Source organism: Rhopilema esculentum, chromosome 15 (assembly GCF_057945365.1).
Source record: "Rhopilema esculentum isolate cy_ngs chromosome 15, ASM5794536v1, whole genome shotgun sequence".
Classification (NCBI taxonomy): domain Eukaryota; kingdom Metazoa; phylum Cnidaria; class Scyphozoa; order Rhizostomeae; family Rhizostomatidae; genus Rhopilema; species Rhopilema esculentum.
The window spans coordinates 7,613,562-7,640,568 of NC_142829.1; the positions used below are offsets into that span (position 1 = coordinate 7,613,562).

The 27,007-nt window shown below is 36.6% G+C and overlaps 2 protein-coding genes across 3 annotated transcripts; one reads left to right on the forward strand and one right to left on the reverse strand.

The window, feature by feature from the left end:
* Positions 1 to 65: 65 nt before the first annotated feature.
* Positions 66 to 22,558, reverse strand: LOC135685446 (uncharacterized). 2 transcript variants are annotated; one of them, XM_065201388.2, is made up of 21 exons: positions 22,296 to 22,558; positions 17,627 to 17,683; positions 16,655 to 16,692; positions 15,451 to 15,591; positions 14,770 to 14,829; positions 13,232 to 13,352; positions 12,705 to 12,797; positions 11,728 to 11,894; positions 10,619 to 10,704; positions 10,123 to 10,206; positions 9,368 to 9,430; positions 7,591 to 7,632; positions 7,072 to 7,107; positions 6,414 to 6,502; positions 5,750 to 5,786; positions 4,810 to 4,874; positions 4,116 to 4,202; positions 3,543 to 3,605; positions 2,774 to 2,849; positions 2,260 to 2,344; positions 66 to 889 (listed from the first exon to the last, which is right to left on the reverse strand). In XM_065201388.2, exons 1-21 carry the CDS (start codon positions 22,512 to 22,514, stop codon positions 694 to 696), a joined length of 1,905 nt encoding a protein of 634 aa, XP_065057460.2. In that variant the 5' UTR covers positions 22,515 to 22,558; the 3' UTR covers positions 66 to 693. The 2 variants fall into 2 exon arrangements, with proteins under 2 accessions (XP_065057460.2, XP_065057461.2); XM_065201389.2 differs by lacking the exon at positions 22,296 to 22,558 and adding an exon at positions 19,885 to 20,173.
* On the forward strand, positions 22,493 to 26,267 carry LOC135685447 (cryptochrome-1). Its single transcript, XM_065201391.2, has 3 exons — positions 22,493 to 22,637; positions 23,215 to 24,362; positions 25,765 to 26,267. Exons 2-3 carry the CDS (start codon positions 23,231 to 23,233, stop codon positions 26,229 to 26,231), a joined length of 1,599 nt encoding a protein of 532 aa, XP_065057463.2. The 5' UTR covers positions 22,493 to 22,637; positions 23,215 to 23,230; the 3' UTR covers positions 26,232 to 26,267.
* The last annotated feature ends 740 nt before the right edge of the window (positions 26,268 to 27,007 follow it).

The window sequence follows — 27,007 nt, forward strand, 5'->3', positions numbered from 1 at the left end:
ACCTTAAGCGATACGCTTAATCGATAATGCGTAATACAAAGTAAACTCAAGAAGTAAATCGGAAATGAAAAAAACTTCAATCATTCATCAAGAGATCTGGTGAATAAGTTTTACAAGATCTGTATCGAATTTGTTTCTACAAAATGACTTCACGCATACATTGCTTGGGTTTACATACAACAGCTCGCAGCTTTTGTAAAATCTGAAACTAGCTCTATCAATTTGGTTAAAAAGAAATGTTATTTTTGGGTTTTTATGGGTACGTGACTCACATTCAACTATTAAAATTTGAAGCTTGAGTAGGAGGCCCTTCACTCATCCAATAATAAGCAAAAACAGTACGAGAGTTGAGCATCTAAATGCGTGAACGTAAAAAAGGTGACCTTGAAATTTATTTGCATTCAAGGGACTTCCATAGAATCGAATATGCGCTTCACGTTTTCAAACTCATAATCACAACCGGCATGCTTTGCGACTATCTTTTTCACAACCCGCCTAATATCGCACTGCATGAAAATACAAAAAGCATGCCGGTTGCGGAAGAGCCTTTAAGTGGGTAAGGAAAAAGCTGAAAAATCACATGGGAATAAAAACATTATCATGAGGAAATGTCCGCAGTAGATTAATTTTCAAACACAATACTGCCTAGAGGCATCAGAACACAAATATTAAAAACATCTGAATCACTGCTGTTTAAAGAAGTTCATAGAATACTTGAGGCCTATTCTTTACCTTCAGGTACCCCTCTGCGGCATGACCTATGCGAAACATCATGGCTTCATCCCACCAGTTGGCCATTATTTGCAAGCCTACTGGCATATTGTTATCATCATATCCAACTGGCAAGGTAAGGCAGGGAACTCCGATTAGATTTCCATGGAACATATACCTGAAAACCAATACAGATACTGATGAATCTAGATATGATAAAGCGTGATTTACTCTTTACCACCAAATGGTATCTGATGCGGACGAGAACCTTACAAAAGTTACAATATTAGAGTTTTAATACATTAATACAATAATACATTTAATACACTATTAGAGTTTCAATACAGTAAATCCTCGATAAAGGATCCACCCTCAAGAAAAGTGCCGCCTTGAAAAAGCACCCCTCTAATAAGCGTCACGTATTCAAGTAAAAAAAGAGAGTAGACCCTCGGGGGGGGGGGGGGAAGGTACCTTAACATGTTTGAAGGTACGGGGACGTGCCATTATCTAGGGGTACCTTTTTTCTGAAAAGTGTGGAACTAGCAGTATCAGTTTTTGAACTATTTGCGGAGCTATTGGTACCATTTGAAGAAACATGCAGAAATATAGGTACCATTTTGGAAAAATGTTGCAAAATTATTGGGAGTGTGATTTAGCATTAACAAAATGAATGTTCAGTAATAAATGTAAGTATGAAATTGTGTAACATTTAGAGTTTGGGGCAAAGGACATGCAAAATTTGTTTGATGATTCTGTTGTGCTTTAAAATGTTATTTGCTTTGCGGGATTATGGGCATATTTTTCCACATGTTTGCGGAATTATGGGTCACATTCTTTTCAGACATGTCCGGAATTATGGGTCCAGATTTTTTAACCAAAATGGCACGTCCTCCTTCAAGATTTAGCTTAGTTGACACCCCACCCCCCTCCGAGAGTAGACCCCTTTGAAAAAGCGTACCCCGCCAATAAAAGGTATCCATAGCGAAGTATATGTAACACTTATATTGTTAAATAAAGAAAAATTAAAAACACAATTATTTACATCATATGTTAATCTCTTAACATTCATAGGGTTGCATAATATCTTTTTGAAAGAGACTTTGTTCAGCTTCAAAGAAAACAAAATTGAAAGATTGTAGTTGTACAGTAAAAGTATTCTTACTTTTCAAAATAGATTATTTACGGTACATTTATAAGTTAAAAAAATTTCCAGATGTCCAATACGCGGTACTGATTGGTCAACTACACACGCCATGTGCTCACGTTTTTCTAATTAGCCTATTTCGATCCACAACTGGGTATATTTTTCCGTCTTGTCCTTTCATAACCTTAATTTGACGTTTTATACTCTAAGGAGTGTCAGACGAGAATACTTTCAGCATGTAGTAAAATGTTTGCTTATTTTAAAAGCCATTTTCAAATTTTGTACCGCCAAAAAACTGTTCACATTAAGAAAATAGTTGACCAGGTTTAACCGTTAGCAGAATAATGAAAATATGGTAATGAAAATGCAAGACTTTGAGAAAAGCAGAATACCCTTTCTCCTACCTCATAGTTTCTCCAGTAAGACCGGCATCCAGAAGGCCAGTCTTGAGTGCACCAGGCTCAATTTTTGGCATCACCATTGGTAAGGCTATAAAAAGGAAGATTTACGCTGTGACATTAAAAGAGGGACTTAGAAAAATTATATGGTCTAGTGAACATATACAAGCACAGAAAATAGATTTAAATAAAGACGAAGCGTGGGAACCACATTGTTGAGGATAGCAGCTAACCGCAACAGTTAGATATGAAAAGATTTAAATATGGTGAGAGTTACTAGAAGAAAATCCTCTTTAAAATCCTATCAGCTGGGACCCAAGCAAGAACTTATTTCATTTAAATATATACAAATTGCTCCAGCTCTCTGGTAATTTCTTTGATATTTTTCCATTAATATTAAAAGGAGTTCCTGTCCTTAGCAACTGTGCAACCAGCGAGGTGATGGGTCCTGTGAAAAAATAGCTTGCAGCAGCCTACATGTGAGTGGTACAGCCTCAGCAAACGATCGTCGTATACTTACTAGGCGTCAAAATAACATCAACACGCGTGAACAGGTTTTCAAATATCATCATAGCACGATTTCGCTGCTTCTGTGCCTGTAAAATTGGTTTCGTATAAAACATATCAGAAATTGGCATAAAAGAAACCAAGGTCAAATAGAAGCAACATTTCAAAAGTGTAGCGATAAAATTAATTAATGACCCTGGCTGCAGTAATTTTAAAATTTATCTTAAAACATGTTAATACAGGCTAAGATTTCCAATACATGATTTTAACATCTTTAAATAAAAAACATTATTTAACAACATTTTAAAATATATAATCTCAATCTTTCACAAAAATACAGATTCAAGAAGTACAGATAACAGATTACAAAAATATTTTCCCTGTTTTTGCAGCTCTAAAAGTAAATTCGAATACTATATGAACTCTGCTATCTTGCAAGATCATTCTAAGCAACAAATTGCTTGGTTACGATTTTTTTTGCTAAATGTGGTCCAATTTGGCGATAGAATTGATAGATCCACAAAGTGCTGGAACCATACTCAACATTAGGTACTTTCGCTGAAATCATATAGTTACAAAACCAGCTTAACTCGAACATCGAAAATAAACAACAGGAAAATAAAAATAAACAAACAAATAGTTGATTCTTTTAACGTGTAAGTTGAAACAAGTAAGTCAGATAGCTGCCAAAACATTTAATGTCGAGTTTGATAAACATTTTTAACTATGAACTGGGTGTAATTATCACATCTATTATAAACTGGGTGTAAAGAGATACGCACCACAATATAATCTCGAGCTGTAAAACAGTCAGCTACATTAAATACAGCTTGACAATCATGCATCTAGTAATAAAGGATCGGATAAAATGACATCATTCGTTGCAAACTGAGTGCAGATATTATCAAATGAATAACCTTTGTACGAGGATGGCGCAATAGTTAGGGTCGCCGACTACAGACCCGGGAGTTGCCAGCTCTCTGTAATTCCAGGTGTAGGAATCACGAGGTGTGGTCACATTGAGAGGAAGGACCAGGAGACTGCTCAATAAGCATAGCTTTTAAGTGTCCTAAAACTACCCTCGGAAGATAGGTAGCAAACAAGACAACAATGAAATATAATACAATTTCACTTGTGTCAATGACAAAGAGATGAAGGATGTACGAGCTTGAATTTGTTTTTCGACTGGCCATTAATGCTTATTACAACTTTGAAGGTAAAAAGTTCACATTCAGACTTAAAGTATGGAAGACTCAGACTCAAGCTGGGAGGTTCTGGCCGTTGTTGCAAATTTTATCAGATAAATACAATTGGTACATGGGTTTAATAGTTAAGGGTTATATGATAACACTTACCAGCTCATCGATATGCTCTGCTCGCATTTTGACTCCATAGGTAGCCATCTCCGAAGTTATGGTTATAAAGTGGGCAATTCTAGTTTCCTGTTCAGGAAGAGCAAAAATAATATTTGAAAGCGAAGATTAACTCACTTTTAGTTAATTCTGGCTGTCAAATCTAACAGGATTTCATCACATTGATCGAATGTCAAGAGTCATGGCAAGTATATGCAACAATGCAAAAAAATTACACCTCAAGATCTTGTCAGTGTTAAGAATACTGCAACATTAAAATAAATATACGTCAAAACTACGTTATCAAACGTAAAGAAAGGAAAGTATTTTTGTGGATGGCACAGATTTTTGTAGATAGATCAACAATTAGGACTTGTATCCAGGGCTATGTTTGACAAATGGTGAGCGGGTGTTGGTGTTACAGATTCGATGTTTTTATCATTGGCCTATCACTGGTCTCAAAATCTGTGTTTATGGGTTTCACACATTTGCATTTTCTGCTGTGGGTTTACGAACGCTAAGCACACTCACCACCAAACAGTTAAATATACAACAATGCAAAAACACTGCTGGTTTTACGAGTACCAGTGGAACTGATTTTATCGTAGCAAATAATTTAGTACAATGCTTGGGTTTGTAAAAGATACATTATATTTACACAACATTAAAGGAAACTATTGACAAGGATTTAGCATACCTCAAGCTCTGGAATGTTTATGCTGACTACCTCCGCTTTACACTCCTCCTCAAGGTATCTAACAGCTAAAAAGGGTAAACATTTACACGATTGTAAAACTCAAATAAAATTCCTCCTTGAAAGCAAACATTCATGAATTGCTTTGCATGAAGAATGGCAGGCTTTCCTGAGAGGGAGCTTAGAAGATCATAACAGATGTTAAGAAAATCGTACTTGGAAAGAATCTTAAAAAATTGGTTTGTACAAATTTGCATTTGAGAAATTTGCACAAAAAGCACCAAATTATTTAAAAATTTGCTTATCATTAGCTAAAAACAGAAAACATTTTTCTTTTGGAGGTTTAGTCAGAAGGTTCTGTCTATTCTTGGTGGAAAAGCGACGTTCGGTCATCATCTTTGCTAAAGTGCGTCACAGGCAAGCAAACTCGTCCATCATTCCTTTTAAAGTTGAATGTAAACGAAATAGTTACTAATATTTAAACGGGGTTCATAAAAAGTCAATATAAGGGGACATGATTTATTTTTTGGCAAGTCAATGAGGCCCATTGAACGTGATTGCCTCAAGGTGGAATCTTATCGTATAATATAATCTATTCTAAAAACATAAATTCAGTAAGTTTGCTATTCTTTTATTCGGACAAAAATAATTTTCAAATGCAATATTGTGTACAAGAATTTAACTTACAAATATATATACAGCCACTTATTACAAATACAGCCAAAGCAAAATGATTGGAACATTGAGACAGCGAGAGAAAATGTGCCCTTATAAAAACAAACAAAAAATAGGAATATGTGGTAAGATTTTGGTGCCCCATTCACAAGTTTGCTCCCTATCCGCAACCTTTTCCTTGTGCAGGCGTTCCTTATCAATGATTTTCGGTAAAGAATTTAAGAAAAGGAAACCTCATGATGCCTTGGCAAATGTAAGACATACATACCTTCAGAGCAAAGTTGTACTACAAAAGGATCTCCATGCTGGGAATAAACAACAATAAAAATTAACTTAAAAATTCGCGAGTCAAATCAGAAGTAAGATGCCAAAAATAATTACAATTTATTCTAAAGATTTCACTACTTCAGATCTATGAAGTATAAAAATCGAAGCTTTTCTTGAAAAAAGGTGCCAGTTTGTTTTGTACATGAAACTAAAGACAGATTGCAGTAAACTTTTTACAGGAAACTTTCTACTGTAAACACAACAGTAAACTTTCTGTTGTGTACAATTCCAATACATATTTGTTCAGAAGAAGTTTTTCATAAAAAATTAATCGATGACAGGACATTAGCTTAAGTTCTTATGAAACTTATTGAGTTATGGGAGAACTGGGAATAGCGAAGATCTAAAAAAGAGCAAATGGTACAGACAGGAACAGAGACAGGGTTGCTTGGAGAGAGATAGCGGTGAACATGCAAAGTTATTGATTTGAGAAAAAAGCAACGATCGTGATTTGATCTCTTGGACAAAGGAATATTTCTGCCACTATAAGCATAGGGGGAAATAAAGAAGTTTTACTTTATAGGCAGCAACAGAAGATCAGGAATTTTTATAAAGAGCTATGTCCAAAATTGCAGGTATAGAAAACAAATTGTGTGAAACAAAACCTTAAAGTAAGTCCAGTCAATGCCGATTCGAACTCCAGTCAGATCAGTATTGTCAAAGCCATCTAAACTAATAGGCGGCTGTTCCAGGCCTGTAAGGAAATCAAAGATGTAATGTTTTATAAATATTGAAATGCATGAAATGCTCTTCGAGCAATAAATCAGCAATAGATATAAGAGATGACAGCTGATAAGGAAACTTGTTCACGAACGACTGGAAGATATGTTGACTAACTTAAGCAGTAGTAGTGTTAAAAGCAATCGACAGATAAAAAGTGGCTTAAGACATCTGCCAATCAAAATTAGCCAATCAATAAACGTGTGATTTGAATCGCACTCGCTGATTGGTCAATTCTGGCTTGAACGATGGTTTAAGCCCCTTTAGCCTCTGTCGATTGCCTTTAACGTTGACTTTCGGCAATGTCTAAAATATTTTTGCTTGGGATGTAGCCCCCAGCCCTTTTCCTTGTTCAAGTCATATTTTGCTTTGGACCCTGAGCAAGGATTTACTCGATACACCACGATGCCGAAATCCAAACTGGTGTTGAGAAAATGCAAAGTTTAATTTGAGAATGAACATAAAATCAAATTAAATTTCAACTTCTAACCATATCAAAATTTTACAAAAATTTTCCTTATTGAAAATAAAACATTGGCATACTTGGAGGAAATCGCGGGTCTGGACCGGCCATGAACGCTGCAAAAGAAAAAAAACTTTCAAATCTCCACGACTGCATTGCAAATATATGAATAACAAAAGCAAGGTTAGCTGATGCTGTGCAAAAGCGATCAATTAAAAAAAGTTCGCATATGGAGAAAATGCAAGTCAGGCGAAAAATCGGCAAAATTATTGGCAAAATTATCGGCAAAATCATCGGCAAAATTATCGGCAAAATCATCGGCAAAATTATCGGCAAAATTGTCAGCAAAATTATCGGCAAAATTATCGGCAAAATCATCGGAAATTATCGGCAAAATTGTCAGCAAAATTATCGGCAATAGAACAACCAACCAAGAACGGCAAAAGAAACTGCAACTACCATATGATAACTGAATATCAATGTCTCTTACCGAATATCAAAAAGAGGGTCTCTTGACTTTGCCGGGTATTGCCTTGACATGAGTTGGAAGTTTAAAGGAAAACATTCAAAAGGCTAGGTTTTTCAAATTCAAAACATACCATACGATAGAGCTGCATCTCTGACAGTTGTGCACATTGGTCCTGTTAAGTAAATTAACCATAAAAAGCTGTTATCAAGCATCAAAAGGGGAGGGTATTGGCAGGTTAGGCTATTAGCATTTAATGTCGCTTTTCCCATACATAAATAATTGTTTTCATTTTTTCCACTTGAGGATTTTCTTTCATGCCACGTTCAGAAATAGGTACTTGGCATATATTGAAGCATTCTTATACTTTGTTGTTCCGTTTCTAGGGGGGGCTAGACCTAAGCTTATTTAAGTCCCATTTACCTGAAAAAACATCGCTGACGGGATACTTTTTATTCTTGCCAAGAGGTCAGGAAAGGGTAAATGGGAACTCTTTAAAAGCCTTTTGTACCATGAAGTATTATTATATTCGTCCAATACCTTTCAGAGCATAAAACATAGCAAAACAGCCAAAAGCATATTTAAATTATTATCCAGGTGCAGGTCGAAAGTAACGTGATTGGATCAACAGCACATTTGATTGGTTGATGGCTTCAACCAAACAGTGACCGGTATCCTCTAACATAGCTAACTAAAGTTTCCTGAGGGAAAACGGGATTTTGCCATATGATGTTGATATAGACGTCACTATTTGTGTAAACGTACGCTCTAATCATTATAAACGAAACGGCTTTGGACAAAGACTCAAGAGGAGGCCTATTTGGAAAGCTTCTTTAGAAATTCACCGGACATTAGTAGCTTGCGTTTTCGGTCTTACAAAACCTAAAATCCCGGACATAAATAGTTGAGACTGTTCAAAAAAGTTTATATTTTCCCTCTCTTTGCAAAAATAATTTGTCCCACTCTCCCCAATCAATGATGATTGTATGTTTTCGAAGCACAAATGATAAAACTACAAATCCAACGTTAATTTAGGGGAAGGGGGGATTCGAGTTTACAGGGGCAACATAAAGTAGAAAATTGCGAAAATTGCGTTTTGTCTCAACAATTTTGTCCGGGATTGTCTGAGCAACTCCAAATCAATTCAAATGAATATAGCCTCTAATAAAATGGAACCTATTAAGTATTACATTGAAATAATGGGTAATAATATTTATCAGTTAACCATTTGTTTCTCATCTGTCCGTCATTATTTTACCATAGTTTTTGCTAGGGATCTAAACCAAAACATGTAGTACCATAAAAGTTTCCCAATAGTTAGTATCTGAAAACCTTTATAAAAATAGTGTACATCTATAATGTACCTTGTTAGCAAGGAAGGTCTGTTTTATGCTTAAGTTTTCTGTCTCACGCTAATCATTTCTGTCTGCCTTTTTTTTATTACACCATTCTTTATGTAAATGTGGCTGGTTACTTATACAAACCATTTCTATTTACCTATTTAACTGAATTTACCCACGTCCTCGCTGACCAACCCGCCCCCCCCCCCCCCCGTCTATGCTATTTCAATTTAAACCTTTTTAATTGATTTTTCTTCTGCAACGTACCTATTTTATGTAATATTTACCTTGGAGTTGATCATATCCGAAGTAAGCGCTCATTAAACAGCGCACAAAGACAACCCCAGACTATAATAGTTGAGACTTTTCAAGAAAAGTTGATGTTTTCTCTTTTCTTTCAAAAATAACTTTTCACCTCTCTCCATTCAACATTGATTCTTGAGGAAAGAGGGGGTTTCGAATTTACAGGTGTAACGTACAGTAGAAAATTGCAAAAATTTATTTTGTCTTAACAATTTTGCCTAGGATTGTAGCCTATCTGTGACGTAACGGAGTAAACACTAACTTTACCTACGTATCCGACAGTGTCTGAAAATTGAAATACTCCAGAGGATGATATCCTTCCAAAAGTCGCTAAAAACAAAACAAGGGTGATTATTTGAGAAGGCTGGTTCGCGATCAGAATGCTTCGTGGGGTTCAGAAAGCATATCTACTTCCCTGAAAATAAATAGAGTCAATCTTTTCTCTCGCGGGTTTAGTTGACGTGTTCGCGATAAGCTTTTTGCAAAAAATGCCAAATATTAAGTAATAAACTACCAGTAAAGCCTCTTTTTATACGGTTATAGCCCCCCATTTTTATAGATCCCCCCTTTTTTAGACCCCCCCCCCTTTTCTCAACGCTCCGCGGTGCCTGTAATGAGGCCACTTTCACGAAAAATGATACGATTTTATATTTAATTTCTAGTAATGGGGATCTGCACATGTATACTATCTCCTTATAAATTGTACATATATACTGATAAACATACAAAAACAGTTTCTTGAAACATAAGCACAATCCCTGCAAAAAGTCTTGGAACACCAACAGCACTTTTGTCATTCACATTAATTGTTTCCCCTCTCCTCTTTGGAACAATCTCGGGTTTTTTATTCTCTATAATACCAATCGAATGTAACTTAATTGTAATTTTGATACCAAGATGACGGGGCTGCGATTCAACATTGTTTTGGGGGAAAGGGGAGGCAACTTTAGACGTGATCTGAAAATCGACTGATACTGCTTGAGCGCTCAAAGTTTGTAGCTATTCAAAGCCATATTTTTTACCTTTAACGCCAACAGCACCGCATACAGAAGCAGGAATTCGCACAGATCCCCCACCATCGACACCAATTGCCATCGGGACCAAACCTGGAATTTGGACCGAAAGATTTTAATCAGAAATCAAGTGCAAATCAGAGAGCCAATCCTAATATAAGGTAGCCACGGAAACTTCTCTAAATCAGACAACTATGAAAATTGTTGTTTAAAGCCAAATTGAAGTTCTATATCTCTCTTCTCTAATTTTCAGAAAAAGAAGACATTAGATTCCGAAAAGCAAGAAATGACTTATTTTCAGCCTTGTTTAATTTAAGCAGTATGGTCTTATTTTTAAGCAGCACAGAAATGACTAAATTTAAGCAATACAGATATTAACAAGTCAAACATTATATATATCCAATAACCTTTAAATTTGTATAAAAGTATTTCAAAATCTATTATCTTGTTCTAACAATACGTTGTGTTTCAGGAACTGCAGTAAAAAATGCGTAACTATACACACCACAGGCAACAGCAGCACCTGACCCACTTGAGCTTCCACCACAAAAATGGTCTGGATTGTAAGGATTGCGACTCGTGCCATGAAGCCTTAACGAGAAGTAGACATAAGGTAGGAAACTTGCAAAACATTATTTTAAACAGAATGAAACAGTAGAAGATTCGGTAACTGATCTTGACTAGCTGACTGGTTCCCGTGTGACAAAGGCCAACAGTTTTTGCATTTACATTGTGTGAGATTTGCAATCTTAATGGATGAGACGCTTCGATGCTTCAAGAGCAGCATGAAACTCTCTAGGCCAGGTCATGACAGGATTCTTACTTCTTTGGCAAAAGTCAGTTTATCTTTGGAAAGGCTTTGAAGGTGAAAGCGTTTGGATCTTTACATCTATTGTACACTTTGCTACACTACACTACACTACACTACACTACACTACACTACACGACACGACACGACACGACACGACACTACACTACACTACACTTCGCTACACTACACTACACTACACTACACTACATTACACTACACTACACTACACGACACGACACGACACGACACAACACTACACTACACCACACTACACTACACTTCGCTACACTACACTACACAACACTACACGACACGACACAACACGACACTACACTACACTACACTACACCACACCACACCACACTACACTACACTACACTTCGCTACACTACACTACACTACACTACACGACACGACACGACACGACACAACACGACACTACACTGCACTACACTACACGACACGACACGACACGACACAACACAACACTACACTACACTACACTATACTACACTTCGCGACAACTAAACTACCATACGCTGCATTAAACCACTATACACTATATTACACGACACTAATGTCGGACCCAAACATTAAGAATTTTATGTAACGATAGAACTGCATTAACAATGTCCATGAGCCCCTTTCCTGAGGAAACGACGCCCTCTTATGGAATCCTGACTGAGATCCTTTATCGACTGATTAAACATTTACTGGCTGCAACCTGCATGGAAAATCTAAAAGCACATTTATCAGAAGAAACAACCAAAATCCTACTCAAGGCTCTTTTAGTATCACTGTACCTGCTTCCATTGCACCCAGTCGTTCCCATGCCCAGCTGGTGCATGTTGGCGACACCAATAATCACTGCACCACCATTGCGCAGTTTCTTCATCACCATGGCCTCGGTTTCTTCTGTCTCTACGGTTTCCCCAAGAAATGACGCTCCGTTGTAACATCTATAACCAGCCTGCAAAGGATTGACTTTCAACAAAATCTTCGGGTCAAAAATATATAACTGCTAGACAGATTTCCAGTAACTAAAAAATACACCCAGTACAGAAATTGTTCCGTTTCTGGTAAAAAGATCGACAATTTTTGAATCAAACAAACTTCTTCAAGCAAATGGCTAAGGCCACTGGCCCTTCCCGATATCCACGCAATTTTTGTTCCCATCCAAGTAGTTTTTTTGTTATCAACTGACTAGCAATTGTACTATTTATTAAAACATTTGCCATTTCTTCTCAAAATTCTTATTATTTTAATAGCAAGCCACCCTGTTTCATACCTATTTAAACATTTACATGGCTAACTTCCCGAGAAGGCATTTCAGTTGGAACATACAATAATAATCGTAATTTGATAATTTATTTCTTTTAGAACGTTATAGTTCATATAATTAACGATATATATTTGGATCATCGATTTGAAAGTTTGGATTTGGATCATCGATTTGAAAGATTGGATTTGGTTACGATTCTAATCTAATTGTAATCTGGATTTGGTAACGAAAGATATGATTCTAATCGGTCAAAGTTTTAACCGACGATTAGAGTAACGAACCCGTGTTTCGTTTTGTTTCAAAGTATCTATGGTTACATATATCAGAGTCATTCAAAGACAAACAGTTCTGCTATTTTGAACATGGATCATAGGACTTTTTACAAGAGATTGTTGTTGCTCACATTCAACACAGGTGTCACAATAAAAGAGGGTTATGAAAAATGTCTATTCGCGAAGAAAGTGTTTAAGTTGACATAGCAAGACAGATTATACTCACAATTTTTAGTTCATCTTTTGCTGTTACTGGGACACCGTCAAAAACAGAGAGCGGTGCGTTGTTCTTGTACCTAGCTGTTGAAGCTTCAGCCATCTAAAAAAATGAAATATTTCTTTGAAAATTATGTGATTTTTTAACTCTAATAGAATGCATGCCCAACTGTTGAAATAGGCTGGATTTACTGGGAGAAGAACCTTTCTTTTGAAATAAAGTATTTAATACATATCAATTTTTTATTTAACCTTTTGATGTTAACAAACTGAAAATCAGAAGAAGCAAAATATCTACACTGCAATGGACAGATAATGTAGTTTTGGGTAGAAAAGGCCCGAATATATGTTCAGTTGATTGTTTTGAAGCAAAGCACTACGTAACACGTCGAAGGCAGAATACGAAATAAAGAACACTGCAATGTGTTGAAAGGCAAAGCAGAAACAGCGATGTAAATTGAGTTTAATTTGAATATCTTGCCCTGCCAGGGCATGCATGGTTTCTTGGTACTATTGAAGTAACGTCAGAATACGTACATCCAGAATTTCCTGCTTATTTGACTGTATTATAACGCACATTGGAGGATCAGTCTTGTCCAGAGCTTCCAAGGTTGATATCACGTGCTTAGCAACGTCAGTTGGTGTGGTCTTGCCTGACCTAATGATAAAAGAGGTATTTCTAAAGAGTTTCAGGTTCCATAAATCATATTCTATGAATGCTAATAGACCCATTAATAAATTCACAGCATTTCATCACAAAGAAGAACCAACGAAATTCAACAATACTCGAAAGAGCGGAAACATGGCACGTTTCTAGTTTTTTGTTCTGTGTTATGTACTACATACTATAACTAATATGTGTTACAAGTGTTGCGTGCAGTGTTTACTCTTTTTAAAGCAATTTTGAAATTTTGTACTACGATTGGCAGAAATAAAAGGCTCCAATTGCGCACCCTGTCTTAAAAACCTATTTCAGCTGAGTTTTGAAAAAGTTTTGATTCATAGTGCATGTTTGCTAAATGCCAAAGAAAGGACCGAGAGTTGATTTTAAAAAATATTCTTTACGCTTTGTGAATGCGTCTCTTCTTGTTTAAAAAGATTTAAATTTCAAAATTTTAACTATTCAAGAAAATACAAATTATAGAGCTCTAATTTGTAGTTTTATGTCCTTGGGATTTCATAAAATTGTCTCTAAATAGTCTAAGGTTGTTAGACATCTAGTCATGAGGACAAATTATTTGGGTTTAGGGGTCGGTGACGCGTCATTAATGACTGAAAAAGTCCGTAGGGCAAAAGATCCTAAAAAAGTCTCAAGGCAAAACCTTTACTTATAGTTTCAACTAATATAGAAATGTCGTAAATGTCAACTAGTGTGTATTACAATGCAAATAGAGAAATGATGCTATTTGTAGTCACACACCCAAAAATATTTTCCCATGGCGGGGGAAGCCTGCGACATAAAAATTCCCTCCCATTAAAAAAACCGAAAATAGCAAGAAATTAGAAAAATTGGGTATTTGCATTGCTAGGGTCTTCTAGAGTATACTTTGACTTCTGCCCCGGAGAGGGCACTTGATCAGGTAATAGACGGAGATGTGCGGAAATATGGAATAACTATGTCAAAATATACTCGAGCCGATCGTGTGACTAACAGATGAATGAAAGAATTTCTAGCTTTTGTTTCTAAGTATTCTGTCCCAAACAATTTCCTTAACATTTATACCCTATCCAGGAGTTTTGATGCAATTCATTATAGTCTGTCCCAAAAATTTCGTCGGAAAAATATCCCCTGTTTGGTGGCACATCCCGTCAGGAGTCAGGACAAGTATGAGAATTTGAGAGATATATTTTATAAATGCCTATTGTAAACTAATTTTGTAATCTTATTTTGTTTATCGTTTTTACTTTAACAGAACTACTGGGAAAACAGTGTAAATATGTATATATGCATATCACTACTGAAGTATTATCCTGTATAAATATTCGAGAATAATAATAATAATGATAATATACCGCCACAAATGTGTCCAATAAAGAAATCAAAGAAAAGGGATTTTAGAACTTGAAATTCATACCTGTATGCGTTTATATAATCAGAAATTGTATTGAATCTGAATCCATCAACAGCTTTAGTTCTGAAATAGAGGTTCACAGGTAAAAATGATTACATTCAAAAAGCTGAGATTAACAAGAGACATTCCAAAGTAAAGAAAACTATTACAAAGCAAAGCTCTTTAGATAAATCCAGTAGTTCATGAGTCAAATTTCAAAAAGAGGGCTCTTTTTCCCAAAATAAACAGGTACAGTAAGTCCTTGAATAAGCCCCCAGGAGCTTGCAAATATTATTTTTGGATGGGGGCTTATTTGATGTGTGGACTTTTTCAAAGGTTTGGGCTTGTGTACCAGCAGTCAAAAATACTAACAGGGTAAATTTTCTTCCCCTATTAGAGGTTGGTCAGTATTCTTGAAAATGCAGATATCTTGGGATATACCTTTTGCTGTAGAGGCAATATCTCAGCACATGAGGGCTTATTCCAGGTTGCGGGCTTTAGCATGGGGATTATTCAAGGGAGGGGGCTAATTCAAAGGTGTGGGGGCTTTTTTGAGGACTCATGGTAGTAAAAAAAAGATGCACCAGCAGCATGGAAATAAACCATGCTCTAAAAATTCGCAATGCATTGAATTAAGAATTGCAATCATAGGGAATTTGCTGCAAATGGGAGGCTTTTACTATAAAAGGCCAAATGAGTACATACTTTTCTTGGGCAAATGAGGAAAGATCAATGTCCATTTTTCCATCATTTACATCAACTGCTTTTGTTTTGGCTGGTTGCAAGGGATACAAAACTGGCTTCTCCGGAAACAGCAGTGTTCTCAGTACATCCATGTTTGACTGCCTGCAAGAAAAGTCCAAAGTTCAATATCTATATATAGAGATTGAAAAAGTAAGAAAGAAAGGGAGAAATCAAAAAGCAAATAGAGAAATTGTCAAAAATAAAATAAAAACAAAATAAACATGAGGAAAAGTCAGCAATTCATGCTAAAGAGTGGATTATATGAGAGGGGGCTTACTGCAGAGGGGGCTTCTCAAAACTTGAATTCTTGGGGAGGTTTTCAATTTATATTTTCTTTTTTGATACATAGAATATCTCGTAAAACAACAAGATCTGTGATCTTAAAAAAAACTAGATTGAAAATAAAAAAGGTTTTGAATTGCAAAAACAATATTTAAAAATAGCTTTTAAAAAAGAAACTTTTTACAACATGAGTCTTCAGAGTATCAAACATCAGAATAAGGGAACACTTTAAGAGAACAGCCTCCTTTTGTTTGTAGGTCAAAAAACATTGTTAGAAATAGTAATTGGGCATCAACTTTTAAACAACTCAGATTGTGCCGAAAGCTATATTGACCACATGTTTCAGATCATTGGCAGAGCCCAGTCGTCTTTTGATCTAGCAGTTTTGCAATCGATTAACATACAAACAAAAAAGCCACCAATGTGTAGACTGAAGGAGTTCGTTTTCTCTCTCGGATAGCACACAGCACTGATTGGGTTACTATACCAGTGATGTGCTCATATTTTTCTGATTGGCCCTTTTTTGATTCACAACTCTTTTTTCTGCCCTAATTCTGCTGTTTTATACTCTGAAGAGTGTCACATGAAAAGCTTACGCCATGTCGTAAAACGTTTGCTTTTTTAAAGGTATTTTCAAACGATGTACTGCCAAAAAATTACTCAAAAATAACATTGTAAAGAATAGCATTTCACTGACAAATTTTTTTGTAACAAAGCTGACAGCATAGTGAGGATTAAATCAAGAGGTGGATTATTCCAAACTTAACACTGGAGAGGAGGCCCTCATTTGAGCAGGGAGCATTTCAGAAAGAAGACTAATCATAGTTTTTAAAAATATATATAAAGGTTGATAGATTAGAAAATATCCATCACAGAAACTTACTTCATTGATACTGGTACTATGAAAGCTTTTCCAAATATCTGTTTAAACAAAAAGAACCAATCAAAGTCAATGCCATGGTAACACCAACGCAGTGAAAGCAATGTTAAGCTTTAAGGGGATTAACTTTACTTTTGAGGTTACAATTGCATTTTGCATCACCCCCTTTTCTTATACAAGATTCAGGGGCTTAATGCAGAGAGGGAATAATTTGCAATAATAAAATTATTTTACTAGAAAAGAGGGGCTTATTGGGGAGAGTGCTAAATAGAGCTTTATTTAGCATTTCTATACACATTTATACTTCAAATAATCAAATGGTGAGAAATCTTGATCACATTTGACAATCCCTTAATTATGGATTTTTGCCTGGCAGAACAGGGCTTAGCATGCACATTCTGACTGGGGGGCCTCTTGGCTGAAGATGCATGGTAGAGTCTGAATAGCAGCAAACAAGATCAATTTAGAACACACACTGCCATACATTTGTTTACTGCCAAATTCCTGGAAGGACCAGCCCTTAGTCTAGTCAGATGTTATCCTCTTGCAGAAAATTTGCATTTAGTGCCAGCTGTTGTATAATGGTTTGGAGCCCTGTTTAAAAAGGCAGACATCCTAAACTAAAAATTACCTGTTTTGGGGCCATTGGAAGCAAGAGGCCTGGGGGGCTGGAGTGCCCCAATAATTGTGAATCTGTACTTTATTTCATTTAAAACAGTGTAAAGGAAGCAAAAAGATTGGCAGCCCTCCCCCCAAATTATGAATTTCATTCCGACGGCACTCTGTTTTCATTGCGTAATGTGAAATTCTGCCTGGCACAGCTGTCAAACATAGCCCATGTCAATACATTATTTTTTCCTGGAAAATGCAAAGTTGTAGCTACTTTGTTATTAAAAGCAGGTTTTATACAAATGTACCAAGTAAAAATACTGTATGAAAAGAGACAGTTAAGGAGAATGATTCTATTATACTTACAGAGCTCCCAATCTTTGAGAATAATTTCAGACGCCATCCATACAGCCTTGGCAATGACTATAAGAAAACATTCTCAGATCAAACTCATGAAAGGTAGCATCAGGGATTAATTTAAGGGTTTTTTGGATGAGCACGGCTAAGCTAAATGTGATAACAAGTCTGTAAATTCGTTTATAACCCTTCATAATAGAAAGGGAATTTTGCATAACCATCTATCAAACTGCCTAACCGAAATTTTGAAGTTTAAGTCATGAAAGTAAAGGTCACTGATCATTTTAAGTCTTGGGTACATTCCAGCATATGACTGAAAAGTAATGTTTCAGAAAGCGATAAAAATGCACGGTCAAAAAAATTTTGACTTTCGAATTTTTCAATTTTTCGAATTCTTATAATTTTACTTGTGCCCAGACTGCTGTTGGGTATCGCAGTTTAACCTTACAACTATGCATGTTGTACAACTGAAATTTCGTTTTTGAAGGACAGTTTGTATATTTGAGATTTGTCTTCCTATGTTTCCATTATTTTTTGGCCGTTTTTGCAACATGATGGAATATATCAACAATTATAACCACAAAACATTTAGTGTTCGAGCTGTATGAAAAATCCAGACACATCATTCAAACCAACAAGCACAAATTTTGGTCTACAAGGCACATCCGTTCTGTAGGCATGTTAAATTAATGCCTGGGTAGCATCAGGGCCTAGGAAACATGTTATAAATAATAGAAAGGGGCAAAATGTTGCAAAGATGTTTCTCCAAGGCATGGGTGCCAGGAGTTTTCCAGAGGCCCTGGGGAAAAACTGATGGCAGGGGCCTCCTTCCAAGCAAAGCAAGGAGAAAACTTTTGTGATCACGCCCTTAAGATTAGAAAACTACATTTCAGAATATTTCTTTACAGTCATTAAAATACAATAAGTTTTATTAATGATTTGAAATCTTTACTATTTTATTGGCATATTTCTGACACACTTATCATTTTCATTTTTAAATTCTTTATTTCATTAGGTTCCCTAGAGATCAAGGCCCTAGAGCAATTTTTCATCCCTCCCCCCCCCCCTTGCAGCCCTACCTCTAGAAAAGGGAATTTTCCTAAAAATAGGGGCATGTGCCATGAAAATACACATTGTTCAGATGTACCAATCAGCACGTGCAATACAATTTTTTTTGAAAAAACAACCATTTATTGCCCCAAACCGGTTTTCTCTAACTCATTCCCAGCCAAAACCCATCAAATTCAAGACAGGACCCAACCAGAGCTTAGCAAGCTGTTCATAAGGATTAGGTGTCTGATTATCTGGATGGTTAACTAGCATGGTAGAATCACTTTGTTTCTAAAAAGGTTTATCCTGTCACTTGAGCATAGTTTCAACACAAGTATTTGAATAAACAGTAAATTGTTTCTTTTTCATGACAGGAATGCATTTTACATGGCCTAGCGTAATTTTCTATAAAGATTTATCATTAAAGAAAAAATTTTCAAATGTATCAGTAAATTATTTTTCATTATCAATATCCCCAAGCAAACAAAAGAATAGGCCTTTACAATTATTAGGGAATCCCCAGACCATGAGCCAACATGACTCCAAAGGCTAATTTTCTTGCCTAGACCTACCATAACCATCAGAATTCTATGCCATCGCTTCTTTTCATGTTCCAAAAATTTTGTTGCTTTTTGATGCTAAATACCCCTCAAATATTTTGGCTATCAATACTCTGCAAACTTTAAAATTTGGTCTTGACATATACCGTAAGTCTTCAAATAACCCACCCAGGGCTTATTTTGCAAAAACAATTTTAGGGTTGGCGCTAATTTTAGGGGGGGTTCTAAGGTTGGGCAATACCTCAGCCTAGGTTGGGCTTATTCCAGACTAGGGTCTTATTTTCACAAAAATTACTTTAATAGGGCTAGGGCGTATTCTAAGGTAGGGGCTTATTCGAGGACTTGTAATCATCCATAACAAAATCAAAATCGATACTAAAAAATTTATACAATAAAATTAATTAGTAATCGAATCAATTTCATGCATGGAAAATTGTGACTTCGGTCTTTTGTTTGACAAAAACAAAGAATGTAAATGTACCTGTTTTTTCCGGAGCTATCCCCGTTTGAAAAGATGGAGGGCAACGCCCACTCGACTGAGCGGTACGTGGGCATTAGTAAAACAAAAGTTATAGTTGATTCTATCTATTAATCGCATTTCTGATCATCAAATTATGATTATCCACAATGATCAAAATAAACAAAAAGTATTCTTACGAGATTTTGTAAGTTATACGTGGCCTCGTACTCCTCAGATTCTCGAAGTTTCAGATATTTCCTATCCTGAACACCGCTCCGTCTTAGGCAGAAGATCCAAATCAACAACATAAAGATCAAGACTACCACGACTGCAATTATCGCCTGTGTGTAAACCTCCATTTCATTGACTGGCTACTACTTTTATAAAAGTAGAATAAAAAATTAATTGCGCTCCGGCCGGGTATTCCGTTATCCTAAACATGTAGTTTCGTAAACACGACCACGAGGTACTTGAAAACACTCCCGAAATGCTAATTCGAATTTGAAAGCTCAGCAAATAATGGATTTCATTGGCTAAAGAGCAATTTAAGGATCTTATCTCTTTATATAAAATATTGAACAAGAACAAAGGGGGCAAGTAAGCGTTCAATCAATCAAGCCTTTTCGTTGTTTTGCTCGATATCAGATATCTTCCCGCGTAGTTCAATTGTGCTAGCCCACTAGGTTTGGTTTCTCTGCGAAGTCGTAAATAAAGCATTCAGAAGTAAGAGTTCAGTCCTCTCACACTCTGAGCTTAAAATCTGCATGGAGACAGGGCCGTCGCTAAACATTTTCACTTAGGGGGATGCCGGTCATCAATTTGTCGACAAAGTAGAGCGTGGCCTAAAATAGATCAATTTTTGGGTGTGGCATTTTGATGCAGTTGATTTTCTTTGTCAAAATGTATGTTCTCGTTAGTCAATAATTGCTTCGATTTTCGCGTCGTAATTTCCTTTGCCTGAGTACCTGAGAGTACCTTTTTTTATTTTAGTCTAAAAGTCAAGTTTTCATCAATGATATACCCTCATTCATTCAGATCATTCAGCACGTTTAAATGGAACCTTAGTTTGTATGGGCGTACGAAGTTTCCAGACAATATGGAACGAAACATGGGGCATCTCCCAGGCATCTCATTTCACGAAAATCTCACACGCCTTTAGCTAAAATTCTTTTTATGCGAGATGTAATCCTCGAAAGATCCTTACAAATCTTATGGTTCTAAAATATCCCGTACGCTGTTTAGAAAGAGTGATACACCCCTCAGAGTGGAAGGAGCCTTGCACTGCGTTGCATGTGCCCCGTACCGTATGTGGAGCACATACCAGCGTGCAACAATCGAATATGAAAGCGGCGGTGCACACAAAAATGAAGATTGTTGCACGCAACGGAAGTTCAAATTTTTGCGACCACGCCCCTTAGATTACCTTAGTATACAATTTACAATATTTTTTGCAGTCATTTTCTTTTAATCGTTTCAAACGCTTTTCTATTTTTAGAAATTCTTATAATGGAATACATTACTTTATGAGGCCCCTAGACCTCTTGTCGTCCCTGAGTGGGATATACCTCTCCCTCAAGAAAAAATTCCGTTTCAAAAACTAGAAGTTCTTTACCATCTAGGAGTGCCTTGTTGGTAAATTTCCGACCTTGTCAGAAAATTAAGGATGGTTCGCCCACTTTGTCAGATTCAGTAGCGGCGCCACTTCCCTCCCAGTTCTTGGCAGGATCAAATTTGTATTTCGTCTAAATTCGATGAGAAAATGTTGGCGGAGGAGGGGTAATATTTTGGCAACGTACTTTTTAAGATGTAATAATCCTTTAATTTTCAAACTGTCTTTACGTAACCAAAATTTAGTTATGGGCGTTCCCTTCATAAAGTTGGCGTTCCATGTTGGTAAAAGGGCGTTTTCTGGTGTAAAAAAGTGCGTGGTCTAAAATTTTTGTTTTGTCCCCCCTAGAGCCAAGTGGCTGGCGTTATTGTCGGCAAATTGCAGAATGGGATCTGGAAACCCATTGAGATGAGAATAGGAAGGCTGGAACGAGCAAAGGGGCGGGCTTCGCGGGCTTCAGTAAAAGCAAAATAATATTTTATCAAGTAAAAGGGCTTCTGAAAAAATCTCAGCTTCTACTAATTCTTTTGTAACTGTGATTTTATTTTGATGTTCTGCATGCATCTCCAGTGCTTGCAGTGCAGTAACAGACTGAGTCAGGGTCGCAGTGGCCCGTAGGGGGCAGGGCCATGGGGGCTCACTGTCTTGATACCAACGTGGTCGGAAATTTTCCCGCTTTGTAAAAAGCACACTCTCACATACAACTCCCATTGAGCCCCTTCTTGCAGCTGAAGCTTTCTTTCGATAACCATACTCAGGTTCTGATTTGCCTGAATTATGATGACTCCTCTGTCTACCATTTTAAGTCAAACTACGAGCAACATTATGGGAGTTTCATTGCACTACCCTTCAGCCTTCACGCTAACGTCACCCCAGAGCCTTTTTAACATAATGTTTTATACAATAGCCTATTGTCCTCCTCTTTATATAAACAAAGGCTACCCCTGCGCTAATTGCCCCTTGAATAGGTTATGCCATCTGCAATCCACAAAGACTTACCAAATTCTGCAAACTGTAGTCATCATCACCGTTTTCATCCTCCTCTTTGAATGACTTTTTCACTTTAACCTTCTTTCCTTCTGACAAAAAGCTCCTCCGAAAAAATATTATCCATATCACTGGAATAAAAGTTAGCGGCAGCACAGCTTTCTTTGCAATATTTATAATTGTTTCTTTCTTTAATTCCAGAAATTCGAGATTTAGCTTTGTAAGGTCCATTTTGGACTATGTCCTCAACACCTCATTGGTCCTGAAGACCCAGATTATGTTGCAGCCTCGTTTTGGGGTGCATGCCTTGAGATAAAAAGAAGCCAAGCCAACCGCAGCTGGAGGGAGGACGAGGTATCCACGAGATATTTATTTTCTATTTTATTAAAGGAAGATAATGTGTCAAAATTTTGGTGCACTTGTTTATAACCACTTATATACTTTGATTTAATGCTGCTCGTGGAGATTGATCCGGGTTTCTGCAATTAAATATTTGAACATCATCATGTTACACGATTACATAACAGTAATTGTAGACCATCAGAACGAAAAAAGCTTTTTTTGTTTTCATTTTAAGTTGGTTTAATGAAGCTTGTCTTGGAAATTTTTAGTGCTCTTCACAAACTACAATTTACGTAATAATAGCACTTGAACTTCAGAACACAACACAGGCTAATAGTTTTATTGTGTGCAGAAAAGTTTGCTTCTCTTTATCTGAAAAGTTGAGGCCCTCAATTTGAGGGGCACATGCCAACTGTGCCTCCGGTTCCTACGTCTGTGAAAGAATTCCCCCTTTCTTTTTGCCCAGATGCTCTGCTAGAAGCCACCCAATTAAAATCGTGGTTGAATATTCTCAATTTTTGTTTTGATTTTTTGTGCTTAATGCTAACTGTTCATTGATAGAATACAAAGCAAGTCTTTTCCTTTCTAGAGAAATTTGGTATACCATGGGAGGAAGTGTAATTCACTGGTTTCGCAAGGGGCTGAGGCTGCATGATAACCCTGCCCTGGTTGCAGCTATCAACTCTAATCTTGAACTATATCCTGTTTTTATCCTTGATCCATGGTTTGTAAAGAATGCAAAGGTCGGCCAGAATAGATGGAGGTTTCTTCAGCAAAGTCTTGCAGATCTTGATTCACAGTTGCGAGTCCTTGGAACTAGGCTTTTTGTATTGAGAGGTTCACCTGAGACAACATTCAAGGATATTTTTACTAAATGGAATGTCAAAAAACTCACTTATGAAGTTGACACTGAACCATATGCTAAATTAAGAGATGAAAAAATAAACAAACTTGCAAAAAGTGATAATGTAGAGGTGATATCAAAGGTTTCTCATACTCTCTATGATTTAAAAGATGTTATTCAACAAAATAAAGGATCCACTCCTCTTACATATCAAAAATTTCAAAGTGTTATTGCCAAGCTTGGACAACCGCAGAAGGCCACAGTGTCACCAGAACATCTACCAGAGTCAGCCAAAATAACAAACAATGACAGATTAAAAGATGAGTTTTATAACATTCCTACACTAGAAGAGCTTGGTCTGATTGAAACTGAGTTGGAGCAATGCAAATTTCCTGGTGGAGAAACTGAAGGACTTAATAGACTGGATAAATACATTTGTGAAGAAAATGCTAGGTGGGTTAGAGCCTTTGAGAAACCAAAGACATCACCAAATAGCCTATCACCAAGCACAACAGTTCTTAGCCCGTACCTTAAATTTGGCTGTCTCTCTTCAAGGTTGTTCTATGAAAAAGTATGTGACATAAATCGAAAAGGAAAACATTCAGAACCACCAGTTTCTCTCGTTGGCCAGCTCCTTTGGCGTGAATTTTTCTATACCTGTGGAGCATCTGTTGAAAACTTTGATAAGATGAAAGGTAACCCAATTTGTAGGCAGATTCCTTGGGAAAATAATGAAGAATATTTGACTGCTTGGAAAGAAGGAAGAACAGGATATCCATTCATTGATGCTATCATGACACAGCTTAGAAAGGAAGGCTGGATACATCATCTTGCAAGGCATTCTGTGGCGTGTTTTCTTACAAGAGGAGATCTGTGGGTGTCATGGGAAGAAGGTAAAAGTGGAACCTAACCATTAAATATAGCTCTGCTTATATTTTTGCAGAGTTAGTAGAATTTATAAGCTGGGGAAAAAACCTTTCAAAAAAGCCAAAACAAATTGCATTAATGAAAAAGGTTCTAAAACAAGGAGAAATAATGAAAATGTCCTTATTCTGAAAACTTTATTTTGTATGGTAAAATATATCCATATTAGAGTCAAGTAGGTTATAGACATTGAGTCATGGTAAATAGGCCATCTCTATAGGGGGTCATTTGCTTTTGGCATATAGTTTCATGCTACATTGTTGACAACTTGTCATTGACAGAAGCTGTTTTCCACTTGTCCTACAGCTTTCATTATGTAATAGTTACTGTTATGAAATTAATATGTAAATATCTATTTTCTATTATTTAATCATCCTAAATTTAGCAGGAGCTTTATTTTTTTGATGCTTTATAATATGTAGAGAATTGCTGTGAAATAAAATATTTGAATTTGTTTCATGAAGCAGTACCAGTTGAGCTCATGTGTGATTAGTTTCAGCCCACCAAAAGCATTGCAATTCAAAAATCATGAGGCAGTACATTTGCATATAGTATACCCTCTCTTTTTATCATGACTCAATGCCTTTATTGATGATTTAGTATGACAATATACTCGGGGGCACCTGAATGACCAAGGGGGGCAGACTTCAGTAAAAGGGCATTTGAAAAAACTTATTCCCAGCTACCAGCAATTCTTTTGTAACTGTCATTTTGTTTCGATCTCCTGTCGGTATCTTTAAAAACGGCTAAATTTTGGCATAAGAAATTTCTTCCCAAGTTTCGAGAAATGTTGTCATGAATAAGGCACTACAGTCACGATTTCATATGAATCTCATGGATTTCCTACAAAGGCTGGCGTCAAGGGCACTTCTATGAAAAGGGCATATTAGCCCCCCTTGCCCCCCATCAAAAGGCAACAGGGGCGGTTGACTCCCTGTGCCCCCTTTTCTTCAGCGTCCCTGAATATACTTAACTTTGCACATTGGCCAACTGCTGCTTGTTTCCTAATCCTAAAAAATAATCTTCAATACCTCTCTCGGGTCCTTATATTGGCACTGGAACATAATGGAAATTTGAAATGTTGCAAGTTACAGACTCATAACGAAAGATATTGCTGAAAAGTTCTTTTGTTTTTCAAAAATGTTAGGAGCACGGCTCCCGGCCATCAGTCTAGCTTAATTTGATATTTACTTACTGGGGGAAATAACCTGCTCAGCCAAAAATATATTTCTCTAATCTAGCCAACTAAAATATTGTCTCTATATAAAAATCACAAAAGCAAAAACCCTAGCTAAAGCATAACATGAAGACCATCTTTAATTATCATGGAAGACCATACAATCTTTAATTTTTGAACATTTATCATCCCAGGTATGAAAGTGTTTGAAGAATACCTCCTTGATGCTGATTGGTCACTCAATGCTGGAAACTGGATGTGGCTATCTGCATCAGCATTTTTTCACCAATATTTTAGAGTCTATAGTCCAATTGCATTTGGAAAGAAAACAGATCCTTCAGGGTCATTTATAAAAAAGTATTTACCAAAGCTAGAAAAATTTCCTGAAAAATACATTTATGAGCCCTGGACGGCTCCTCTGGTTGTACAACAGAAAGCTGGATGTATCATTGGTAAAGATTATCCAAAACCGATTGTGGATCATGGCATTGTTTCAAAGTTAAATATGTCTCGTATGAAAGCTGTTTTTGATGCTGCAAAGGGAAGAAAAACAGAGGCTGAAGAGGACAGTGGACAGCCACCAAAAAAGAAAGCAAAAGTTGAAAGTTCAAAGAAAAACTCTAAAAATGCAAAGATAACTAGTTTTATGAAGAAGAAGTAGTTGGCAAAAGCCAAATATTTAAAACCATAGTCTCCATTGTCATGTTTTTCTCTATATTTTCTCTGGTCATGTTTAAAATGCCTATTGCAAGATTCGTATTTTAACTATATTTCAAGAAACCGTAAAAAGGTTAGTTTGTGTGCAGGGAAACGATCATTGTTATTAAGGTTACGGTAAACGTTTTGAACACGAAAATTGGTTTTTCCTTCCTAAAGGCCAAACGGCTCAAGGAATCTGGATAAACTATATATCATTCGATGCACAAGATTATGGCGTATCTAGCCAGATAAAAATTTTGGCAAATAATGTTAAATGTTATTTTCCATGCGAATTTACTGGTCAAAAAGTGTACCACCTTCAAAAGCTATTATGTACCCTTGTGTTTGAGGTAACAAAATCTGACTTAGACCAGCAGGAAGTGCAGGTCCTAAGCTACCAAGGTGTGTCTCAGATTTTTTAAATTCCTCCTCTTCTTGAAACTATACCCTGTCAAAAATTGGCAAATAATTTTTCCACCCTCCCGCAACTGTATTTGGATATAAAAGACGGACCAGAGAAAATAAAAAAATTTTGAGACACTTTGTTTGCCCAACGTCTGCCCTGGCCGTGTGCAAATTTTCGAGCCATTCGATTGGTTCCTTGGGTACATAATAGCTTTTTCGTACCTGCATGTAGAGGAATTTCGAGTCTGGAGAAAACGGAATTTTACTGATCGCACTTGCAAGATACACTCGTAAACCACAGTGTAATCCGGGTCAAGTCACTTGAAGATTTAA